We start from the raw sequence: 12,864 nt of genomic DNA on the forward strand, positions 1-12,864 counted from the left end.
CTTCAGGTTGGAGACTGTTTGTTGGCCAGCTTTGATTATGGTTTTTATATCCCACTTGCCGCTCAAAACATTCAAAACACAACGTGTTGCAAGTTCAGCTTGCAACCAAAACAAACTTCCATTAGCCAAGAGCGCAGGCTCTAACAAGGAGCAATCTGAACGCCACAGGAATTAGTCGAGACACAAACCAAAGCTGCGACTTAAAATCACATTTTCATGGTTACCCCTCGAACAAACTGGAAACGGTTGCAATGTATGTCCAACTTGTTAGAATACATTTTGATTATAATTCCTTTGACAGTTCAATTTAGAGTGAAGCAAAACAAAACAGAATGAGAGAGAGAGAGAAAGAATCTCAAAAAATATCCAACATTCGATGTGATATTGCTTTGGGCGAAATTTTCTTACGAATCGGTATCTGGCATCTAATTATCTTTCTAATCGACAGACAATTTCTAACTACAATTTCAACATTGTTCGATGTCATTCTTTTAACATTCAAATGATAGAGTATTGCAATTTCGCAGACACATTAACAAAACTATGACGAAATTAAAATTTTTATTTTTTTTTATCAAATTTTTTTTTTTTTGCTTGGATTGGCATAAAATTATAAAAATATATGCCCAAATTTCATATTTGAGCATTATTTGACAGACAATTGTTGCATACTTACAAGTATTATGGGAGGAGACCAAATACATATATGTATGTATATTCAAAAACATTTTGATAGCTGTTAAAGAATAAAAAAAATATTAATCAGTATCGTTGAAATTCAAATAAATTTTATAATACTTACCAAGGTCTTCAATTGCCATATAGAGATTGTATATATATATATCGGGGAGTTGAGGATTTCAGGGATTCCTGATTCGTTGTTTCCATTATTGGCTTCCATTTTTGTCACTTTGTGCAGCGAGACTCGACGTGCGTTCAGGTTGAATTCCAGAAGAAAAAAAGACACAATTCTCTCAACCGCACACTGAGCCACACTCGATGACAGCCTATACTATCATCGTACATATCTAGTGTTAAACAGTTATACATCAGTCATGTTATTCATTACTCAACACTAATCAATTCGCCTTAAAAGTAGGCACACAATTCAAATTATTAGAAATGCCTAATTCAATCTCCGACATATACATATATTTATATATATCTACATATGTGTATCTATCGTTTAAACTTTTTAGCGTTTCTTCTCATATAATCTTTGGTCACTTGAACTCCTATAATCTAAAAATGTTTCTTTTCTATTTTTAAGAAACCATTAATTTGTGTAATTATTATCATAGACAGCCATCCTTTCAATTTGCACAAATTTTTAATAGATTTGCTTGATCATTTTTATTATTTCTAACTACAAGATTTTAAGAGTGATATTTCTGAATTTGATTCAAGTATTTAACATCCTTTTTGCTTGGCAAGTTATGTTATTTGTTCCGTTAATATAGACAAAATAAGGGTTTATAAATTTGTTTATATATTTCTTATATATTTGTTTGTTAACAAAGTTATGAATAATTACAACTGTTGATATTTATTCCTGTAACCATTTTATTTTCTAACTAACAGGGTGCTTTAGTAGCACAATATTAAGATCAAAATATTTATTATAATTCTCAATTCTACTTAATTAATATCTAATTTAATATCTAATATATTAACTGTTAGATAAGAATTAAACCTAAATTATTTGTTTTTTGAATAACTTTAATTAAATTTGGGTTTTATGGGCATATTTTGTTTTTATTTATACCTATTTGTGAGTCTTTGGGGGTAAAATTAAATAGCAATATTTTAGTTTCATAAAAATGTTTAAAGGATATAATAATAATTAAGATTTTATGGGATAGAGAAACACTGGAATCATTGGCATTATATTATTAATTTTTTAGTTGTTAAGAAAGTGCCATATAGTAATAATATTACTATTATGAAAAGGTATGATTAGACAGATTTAAGAAAATTGTGAGTGCTTGTCTTGTCACTTAATTACGACTAAACACATGTTTACACATACATATGTGTCTACCCATATTTCATTGAAAATCTATGAAGATGTTGCCAAACTTTCGTATGACAATTTGTTTAAAGGGAATTCCAATTTTTACTTTGAGTTGACGTTGTCAGGTATTATCGGCTTATTGCTTCTTTCCGATTATTATGACCACTTTCATATAGTTTTTAGCAAGCAAATCTATGCCTCTTTTGATGAGTTGCAATCCATCAAAAGTCATGTTACTCACTTTCATACGCATACATGATTGTTGGCTTAGCCTCAAGAAAGTAGAGACTCAAGGACTCAAAAGAGAAGTAGAAAGCAAATCGAAAAACCACTCAAAGTGGCCAGCAATTGAAGCACCTGGAATTGGACAAGCTCCTAGACATAAAGAGCATCTACTCATGTCACTGCCAGATTTTCATTTCCATTGCCAATGTTTGTCAACTCTTAGACTCACTTCGATCACCCCACCCGAACCCCACAAATATTGACACACAAATGTTAATTATAGTCCGGGACAGATTTCCCTTGCCTGGTCATGCCTGGTCAAACACCGTGATGCACAGTAACAGGTCACAGTTTCCGGTTTGCAATTGAGTCTTGCTTCTTTTTTGTGTGTGTGTTCATGTGCTTGTTAATATTCAATAGCATTAAATTTAAAGTGTGGACAAAAGTTTGCACTTTGCCTGGCTACAAAAAAGAATAAAAAAAACAACAACAGACCTCCTGCTTCTGGTCATCCTGTTCACTCATCGTTTGTTGAGGTCCATCACCTGAATGGGTAGGCAGCATCAGGCTAGCAACATGTCGAAGTTTTTCATTAACCTGACTCATCCAGATACGCACAATGGACAGCTGCTGTCTATGTGAAGAGCGTTAACTTGTTTTCCTGTCTGAAACTCACTCACACACCCACTCAGCCCCTTCCTTTCTTCTTTCTCTTTCTTTTTGCTTCTCTCCCTTTTTAACTTGCTATTTTTCTGTCGTTTTTAGCCATGTCCAACGCAGTTTGTCCAAGCGTGAGGATATTTTATTATCATTTTTGTGGTTATTTGACAATGTTCTGGGTCGAAGGTGAAAAATATGTAAACTTTTGCCAACATTCAGGAGAATTTATCTCAAAAGAAAAAATAACAAAAATTTATATAAAATGCAAGTGACAAACTTTTCTGTTTTTTTCCTTTTTTTTTTTTTTGATAAATTTTAATGGCAATTTTCATATCCAAATATCGTAACCAAGGCAACCAAGGTGATAGCAGGTAATCACAATAAAATCTCGCCCCGCGCAGATGCAAAACTATTTGAATGTCATGTACTCTTTCGCATTGTACAGATAGAATATGTTTTGCGCTTGACATAATTCCTTAATTACCAAAGTTGTCATTCGCATTTAAAAGTAAGTTACCAGTTTACCCGTTGCCATTACAATTACCCATTTTGTTATTGCAACCGTCAGTTGAAACTTGCAGAATTTCATTTTCGTACTGAACATTGATGATGAAGACCACCCACCTCGACATGTGCCACATACAATGAACATACATACATACATATTTGACATGACCTTCACTAGCAACAAAAACTAGCGTATTTTAACAATTTAAACATGAATTTTCGACATGAAAATGCAATCAGATCTTATATACGCATGAAATCGAATTTAAACTAGAAACGCCAAACGACGCGTCGTTTTGCCATATAAATAATTCTAGTATTCTAGTAATTTCTAGTGTAGACAACAAACAGCTAGGCAAAACATTATTTTTTTTTTTTTTGGTATTAAGTTACTTCAGAAGATTTCTTTGGCTTCCCTGTGTATAACAGGTTAACGCCACAGCGTATTCGTGATGATGAGTTTCGTATTTTGTATATTTTGTTATTAGAGTTCTATGTTGGCAGCCTTAGTAAATTGTGTTATCGATTTGTAGTTGGCGATAGGCTCTTGCGCGAGTAATCGATATATATCGTTGTACTTTGTTAGTGTTGGGAAGTTCATTCGGGCGTTTGTGTATTTTGAACAATTTAAAATAATATGTGAGATATCTTCTGTAATGTTACAGGTGTCGCATAAGTTGTTGTCAACGACTTTCATTTTAAATAGAGTGTTTTTGTCAAATGCGTGACCGCTTAGTATTCTGTTTAGTTGTTTTATCTCCAGTCTATGGAATTTGTCTTTTCTCTGGAACCATGGTTGTGATGACACATAAGGATATAGAAGGCAGTACCCTTTGTTTCGATCTATACAAAATTCATTGTACGCTCTTTCCCATTCCAGTTTTATTTTGTTGTACATATGAATGATAGCATCGTTGATTGTCCAGCTTATGTGCGTGAACACTCCATCGTGTCTGGCATTTTTGGCTGCGGTATCAGCTAAATCGTTTTCCCTTATGTTTGAGTGACTAGGTATGTGGTGTACTTCGACTAAAAAACTTAAACCGACGAAAAAACTGATGAGGATCATGAAAAATTTCTTAAACAAATGGCGTCGGTACCTGACACTTCAGATTGCATTAGAATGAACCCACCTGACACCTGGCTACTACCCGCTAGCAACTCAAACTTTACTGACAACGATTTACTTGACTTTTTAATTTCCCGCAACCCGGACTCAGCAAAAGGTCCAGACAATATCTCATATAGAATGCTTCTAGCCTTACCACCCTCAGAAATTCAAATTTTGGTATCCCTGCTAAATGAGACAACGGTGACATACCAGCTAGTTGGAGAAAAATAAAAGTAGTACCTGTCCCTAAAAAGAATCTAGACTTAGCTATAATAACAAACAATAGACCTATTTGCCTACTAAGCGTAGTTTTCAAATGCTAAGAAGGTTTGGTAAAAACAAGGATGGAAAACCATATAAACAACAACAATATATTGCCCCCGAGATCTTACGGCTTCCGTAAACACCACTCAACATCGCACTGCATCAATGACGTTTTAAACAATATAGCAAATCTGAAAGCTAGGGGCATGCACGTTTGTGCATCTGTATTAGATCTAAGCAAAGCCTTCGACTCTATTAATATTCCCATTCTAGGCAACAAGCTAATAGATTTAGGTTTCAATCACAGACACATACAATTCATTTACAACTACCTTAAAGAAAGAGTTTTGACTATGGGAAGAACAGAAATAAAAATAAGAAAAGGAGTAAGTCAGGGTAGCTGCCTTAGTCCAATACTTTTCAATTTATACACAGCTGAGCCGCACAAGATAAGCAACAAAATTACAGGATACTATTTCAATATGTATGTTACCATAAAAACTTTTCAGACGCTAAAAACATATTAGAAAGACAAGTTACAGAATTTAGTAAAATGTGTAATAAAATCAACCTGTCATTCAACCCGCTGCTGCTGCTGCTTTACATTTTAATTTAAGACGTAAACCCCTACAAATAATATGCAATAACGTAGCTATAAGGGACGTAGATAAAATTAACTACTTAGGAAGACTGATTAGCACCAATAATTCTACGACCCAACACATAAAGGAAACAATTGCTAAGTCAAACAAAACAAATATGTTTCTTCATATGATTAATGGCTGTCGTTTTGGCACCCATCCCAAAAATGCAATTCTTTTCTATAAGGTCTTTACAAGGAACAGGTATGAATATGCAAGCTCTTCATTTGCAAATGCATTAATGGGCATCATAAATACTTATGCTAACTTACACTTAAGGAAGGCCTTGGGGCTTATTAGATCAACTCCAACTTATATAATATACCACCTAGCGGCCGAACTTCCACCAGAGTATAGAATTAAATTTACCACAGCAAAAGAACTGGTCAAGGTCTTCGCTTATGGCCTGCCAGCGGCGTCGCTTCTGTCCAGTGTCTTTCATGCTAATAAAACAAGTTATGCCATGTATGCTGAATTTAAAGATGTCCTGGACAACATTACACCCATAGAGCCAACTCCTATACGCACACGAAAATATTTTTCCAAAGGTACCTTTAAAAACAAAAGAGATGCAAATGAAACAATGATACTCTCCCTGTATAAAGAAAAAATTAAGAACTTAAATTCAAAGAATTTTGACCTGATTTACACAGATGGTTCAGTTTCTGACGATTTTACTGGAAGTGCTTTTTTTTCACTTGGGCTCCAACATCAAAAAAAGCTATTACAGCAATAAAAAACTGTCATCATTGACTGCGGAACTCACAGCTTTGGAAAAAGCAGTGGAGTTCGCTGATTCGAATCACCTCTGCAAAGTAGCGTTCCTAACAGACAGTCTTGGAGCAATCCAAACAATTAGAAACCCCAAGAACAATAATTGCATTGCTCAAAGAATCCTTAAAAATATAGAAAATAGTTATAATATCATCTCAGGCAAAACATTATTTTTAAATTATTATAATTTATCCCTTAAAACAATATCAATCTCTTGCTTTGTAAGAACTTATGTAGTTCGTTTGGCATTGGCAGCAGTAAGCCATTAAACTTTATGATGAACTTGCCCTCTGATTTTGAATGTTACTCCGAACGATGTCATTTGAAAGCATGAATTGAATCTTCGAATTGACTTCAGGAACACGTTAGAATCTGGATCCGTGCCGATAAGTAAGCCGTTCAATGGTTCAAGTGGTGTTTCAATTTCAGGTAGTTGTACTTTTCCTGACGCGCAACACATCCCAGCTGGCTCATTTTTGAATTTGACAGCATGACAATGCGGACATTTCTTTACCACCTTTGAATGAGAATAATATTTAAATATCGGTATCATACTGTAATGCTAGACGCAGGAATAAATCAGATATAAATGCTCGACGTACCTGTTGTCGTTGTTGATCATTTGTTCTTCGTCTATTGACTGTAAAACGGCGTGATTGTTGTTGTTCTAATCTTATGACTTCATTGCGTTCAGCTCGTGTATCTTCTGGCTCTTCTTGCAATTGCACCATTCTGACACGTGCATCAGTATTTTGTTGCTGGATTTGTACTTTTGTTCTTTTGGATCTGCTATTTCGCAAGTACCGAGCATTACTTGTACTGCGGCTCAAATCAGACCCTTTGCCTTTTTTTGGCATTTTTCGTCAGTAACTTTTCGTTTGTAACTAAAACAGGAATGAACGAATTTCCTACAACGTGGTTGACATGTAACTTCACCCAACTACTGCGGTCGGAAATCGGTACAGATATTCACGCGATATGCCATGAACAAGGAAAACGGGTTTCATTTTTATATATAGATTAATAACCTAACAAGTCTTATCTTAAAAATCTTAAAAACTCAAGCAATTGCTAGTATTTACGTATTCAACAATTTTTTTTTCACATGACCTTGGTGATGGAAGTGATTAAGCTTTGGTGAGAAAGTGAATGGGTGCATGTACTGTATATTCAAACAGTCAGTGAAAGAAAAAAATGTACATACACGACAGTTTTTTCAACTATTTAGTTTAAGCAAACTACCAATAAATTAATTAAACACACACATCATTTTTTAATGTGGCTTTGTGACTTTTTTTACTTTCAAGGTTAAGCTTTTAAACCAACGTCGAAATTTCTATTTTTCTTTACTCAGATGAATAATAAAACAAAATGTTAAAGCACAGAAAACTTTAACTTTGTGAGTGTGCCAATACTTTCTTCACTCACTGTATATACATTTCACCGAATGCTATGCTTTACATCCATATATGCATATATATACATACATACATATATTTTTATTCTTTCACACTTTGTTTTTTGTTTAAATATATGTACATATTCTAATGAATAAAAACTTCATATGAATATACATATATAAAGATTATATGTAAAATTTATTCTTTATCAAAACAAATTTATGGAATCATTTCTTGTTTGTTTTGAATTATGAAGAATTTCCCAAAGTCGCATCTAAAGTTTATTTAGGCCATGATTGCGTCATAAATGGGCTCATATGAATTCAATTGGCCTCTGAATTTGGTACATCCATTATTTTGTTTCTGTAAACACAGAGAAATTGGAAGTTAACAATCAATTATGGTCGACATAGATCGAGCTAAACTAGATCGTTTACCTTTTTCTGCGGGTATATATATTTGAGCGCTTCCACCAACAGACACAAAAAAACGAGACAGACAATAACAACTGCACAAATTCCAATGAACAAAAGTGTCTTGGGATCCTCCACACGTGGTCCAGAGCCGAAATTAAAAGACATTTTGCCAAAGCGCACTTTTCACAATGGTCGCCCGGTAGAATTGTGAAATTTCCTATTGGGAGTGGCAACAGAGAGATTTTGAACGAAATTGATCGATGTATCGCTTACACGCACAATCACACCGATAACATCTACGATAAAAGGTGGAAGTGAATCAGCATGTATATATGCTGTCCCAGTCAGTGTTGCCAACATCAGCTTTTTTTTGGACTTTTTTTTTTTTAATTTCGCCTTTTTTTTTGTTTCCTCCCGTTAAAAACAGCTTTTTTTGGTCGACAAAAGTTGGCATTACTGGTCCCAGTAGACATCTTGCAATCGTAATTTTCAAATTTATTATAACACAAAAATATGAATATTTATTAGGAGTAATAATTAGAACAAAACAAGCATTAGAAACAAAGAAAAAAACAACTTGTTTACTTGTTCGCTTTTGGATGTTTCTATTTTAAAACAGGTAATGGATAAATGAATAATTTAACGGATGTAGATAAGGGAAAAGTAGAGCAAGAGACTTGTAAGGGCAGTGGCGTAGTAACGGGTAGTAACACCCCAAAATTGATTCACATTAACTAAGTGATATTTCATATTTGGAATTTTACTCAATATCTTTGATCCTAAAACATATTAGCACTCCCCACGAAACATTTTCTGGCTACGCCACGGTGTAAAAGCATTTTGACTAGGTGCTACAGCACTTCGAGTGACTTAATTTTTTCGAACATAGTTGGTTGGTTTTGGTAGGGTTGTCATTAGGTATCAATAAATTTTCCCAGTATTTTAACTTTTTTATAAAGCTCCATTAATTTATTATTGGACACATAGAAAAAGACTTAAAAATTTGTATTTTATTGAATTACCATTAGTTTTATTCAAGAAATTCATAATTTTTATTGTTTTAAGAAAACCAGATTGAATTTGAAATAGCGAGCTTTCATTTTGGGCATACGATAACGATATCAAATGCTTGACGTTAACAGGTGAACGTTGCCACTTCAGATAACTTGTTGTTTTTTCTTGGGAAATACGCGAAAACTACTCAATTTATTTAAAAACTGAAAGAGTCACTTAATTAAGAATACTTTCATTTATGTTTTAAAACATTAACTTTGTTTAATACCAAATAATTAACACAATAATTTTGATTTCACTTATCGAATTGGACTATGTATGTGCAGCTATCTTGTTGTCACTTGTCTTCAGATATTAATTTTTTTCCTTTATCCATTTGGGTAAAAACAATCAAAACATTTGAGAAGCAGGAAAGCACTTAAATTGCAGGACATTCGAAACGAATTAGAATGGGCACTTGCGTTCGAGAGTTGCGAGCAATGGATTGATACTGATTTCACAATCCATAAAAAAAAAAAATTTAATTTCACTCCGGTGCAAGTAACCTTTCCCGTATAGAATGTCGTATCTTAGCAAATGTTAGCTGTAGTAATCTAAATGATAAAAATTTAATACATGTATGTATATGGTTCTTTCTTCTTTGTCAAAGAGAACAAAGCTGAACCGGTTTAAATAAACTTGGTAAACAAAAATCTCACAACAGATTCCTTCCAATGGAAGAGTGGCTCTTTAAAGTGCGACAAAATACAACATGACACATGTAAAATATTCTCAAAAATATAGTTTTGGTCCGATTTTATTTTTAGGCTGTCATATTGGGTCCCCCGTGATAAATTTCTGGAAACTACTATATTCAGATTCGTAATCACCAAAACCAAATAACAAAATTAAACGAAAACTGGACACGCCATAGTGGATTTTATCAAACTACATACATATGTTATTAGCTCCTTAAAGTACTTCTATTACCTTCAACCTTCAAGTGTCAATTCAATAATGTCATTACAAATTATGATTAACTTTTGTTTTCAATGGATCTAATTAAAACACGATTATTAACGATCGATATGAACTTTTTGAGAAATGGAACTTTCTGGTTTTTTCGCGCTCGGAACTCGCGCTCAGATATAAATTGAGGCGGTTTAGTAAACATCCGCATCGTGCCGTATACCGAAGTGTTTTGAAAAGCGCATGTAACAGTTGTCGAAACGCATCTTCACAGACGGCGATTTCGTTCAAACTGTTGCACAAAATAAGGGACAAGTTGCTTTTGATGCTGGAATCACCGAAGATGACCAGCGACAAAGGAGGTGCAGCAGAAGCCAACACCGAAGAAGGCAACACCAAGCGAGCAACACCATCACGAGCGGCCAAGCGCGTTACCAAACCAACATCACCACCATCTGATAAAGAAACAGTTTTTTGCATCATTTGCCTAAAGCTGTTGCCGCAGAAATTGATCGATCGGTTGCAAAGTGTCGTGGACGACGACGAGGAATATTTCGATGACGATGATGAATAAAAATTGTTGTCATTTGTGGCCATTCTCTTTTGTATTTTTCATTATTTTTGCCATTGAAGGCCTTCATAATAAATAAATCATTAAATCACAACAATTGGTGTGACATTCCTTTCCGGCCTAAAAAAAACTATCCAGAGTAAATTTGTTCCCAAAATTTTTGAGTATTTCAAATAAACACACTTTCTTTGGAAAATAAGTTGCGTTTGCTTAATATTTAAATGTTAAACCCCCTCCCCAACAAGTTTGGCTGATTTTGAACCACTCATTTATTGAAAGAGGCCTGTCAAAAAAATTTAATAAGGCCACGATCTCTCAAATCGGTCCACGGGAATTTTGAATATAATTGTATATGAAATGTCAGATATTAAACATTATGCAGGTAATAGAGCATTATATGAATACAAAGCCCAAACGAGTCATTTTTGATAGGAACTCGCATTACTCCATTGAAAGAGCAAAGAGCAAGAACAAAGTATTTAATAGTCAAAAAAACCAATTACATATGTAGTTAATTTGTTCACCATTGATTATTCTATGAATATTAGTTTCCTTCTATAACGATAACATTCCTCTTCTAGGCCGCACATCCTATAAACAGAAAATTGCATTAAACTTCTTATTATACCATACACCCATAGGGTGAAATGGTATATTAAAGTCGCCAAAATGTATGTAACAGGCAGAAGGAAGCATCTCCGACCCCACAAAGTATATATATTCTTGATCAGGATCAGCAACCGAGTCGATCTAGCCATGTCCGTCTGTCCGTTCGTCCGTCCGTCCGTCTGTCCGTATGAACACCTAGATCTCGGAGACTGTAAGAGCTAGAGCTACCAAATTTGGTATGTAGACTCGTGTAGTATGTAGAGTGATCAAGTTTATTTTAAATTTTTTCAACGCCCCTTTCCGCCCCCGCAATTTAAAAAAAGCGTTTATCTCAAAAACTATTCCAGCTAGAGACACCATATTTGGTATGTACATATATTCGCTTAGTAAATGCACACATTTTGTATGTATAAAAATTTTGCCACGCCCTTTTCCGCAACCGTAATTTGAAAAACTTGAATATCTCCCGTATTTTTTTACCTTATGCAATCAAATTTGGCACACTTAAATTTAATACTAATATCTATCTCAAAATACCAAATTTGATCAAAATCGGACAAAAAACAGTCGAGTTATGCATATAAACATTTTTCCATAAGGCCGGAGTTGGCCGTTGGCTGGTGGGGGCGCTTGGGTGCTCGTATGATTGAGTGAGCGACATACTAAGATATGCTTGTAAAAAGCAGGTGAAAATGCATTTGTTTAATAAAGTTGACATATTTGCTTTACTGGTGGATGGTATACCAAAGTCGGCGAGACGACTTACTTACTTCATTCTAATTATGTTCACTTCGACAAACTTGGTAATTGGTTTACCAATTTAAGCTCCTTTCACGATTTCATTGTATATATGTACATATATACAAATCTTATTTCATTGTAGTTCCAAATGCACCTTGGAGTTTGAAGTTCAAGATCAGGCATCAGTTGTCTGTCATTTTTGGGCCACTCGTTGCAGTGAAAGTTGTCAGCTGCAGGAAAAGCATCAGCCAAGCGTGTCAGGTTCGGTTTGGGAGCTTTGCCAGGTCCTGATAATGATGTTGCCAATACTATTGGCTCCTCCTTCCGGTCCTTCTCATGCTGTTGTCATGAAAATTTCTTATTTGCAGGCGTCGCGCATTGCATTTCCTTTTGGCATTCGCACTGTGGTTGCTGGGCCACCTTCAACTGCGCCACCCACAACTCGGGAGCTCGTTTCGATTCGCAGTAGCATTTCAATTTCAATTTGCTGACGGAAACGTGAAACGTTACCCCTGACAACGCACAAGTTTCCTCTCTTTTTTTTTTTGGCTTTTTATTTGTGCTCCTGTTTTTGGTAGCTAGTTCTGTTTGGCATTTTGGGAAACTCCTTGGCCACCAATTAGTGTGGAAAACCTTCGGCAAGTGTAACAAAATCGCATAGCGAAATTGTCAATGGAAATTCAAATATAAAAGTAAACTAGATAGAAAACATTCAGACAATAGGCAGACATGATGGCAGGCAGATGACATGATGGCAGGTGGCTGATGATGATGATGATGGTTTTAATTAAATTGTTTTACACGTGCGTAAATCCTTTACTAATTGTTTCGCCTGATTTTCAACGCAAACAATCAAGTTTAATTATGGCCAGAGCTATGCAAATTTTGTACAACGGAAATTTCATTAAAATGTCCCCAGGCGACATGTTACAACAACACCATGAACGCCATAGACGGCCTTATACGACT

General features: G+C 34.8%; 1 protein-coding gene across 1 annotated transcript; it reads right to left on the minus strand.

Moving 5' to 3' along the window:
* Positions 1–6,396: 6,396 nt before the first annotated feature.
* LOC124459824 lies at positions 6,397–7,091 on the minus strand. The gene is made up of 2 exons (XM_047009548.1): positions 6,799–7,091; positions 6,397–6,713 (listed from the first exon to the last, which is right to left on the minus strand). Exons 1-2 carry the CDS (start codon positions 7,051–7,053, stop codon positions 6,462–6,464), a joined length of 507 nt encoding a protein of 168 aa, XP_046865504.1. The 5' UTR covers positions 7,054–7,091; the 3' UTR covers positions 6,397–6,461.
* Between the last annotated feature and the right edge of the window lie 5,773 nt (positions 7,092–12,864).

The sequence above is a fragment of the Drosophila willistoni genome, assembly GCF_018902025.1.
Source record: "Drosophila willistoni isolate 14030-0811.24 chromosome 2L unlocalized genomic scaffold, UCI_dwil_1.1 Seg139, whole genome shotgun sequence".
Taxonomy (NCBI): domain Eukaryota; kingdom Metazoa; phylum Arthropoda; class Insecta; order Diptera; family Drosophilidae; genus Drosophila; species Drosophila willistoni.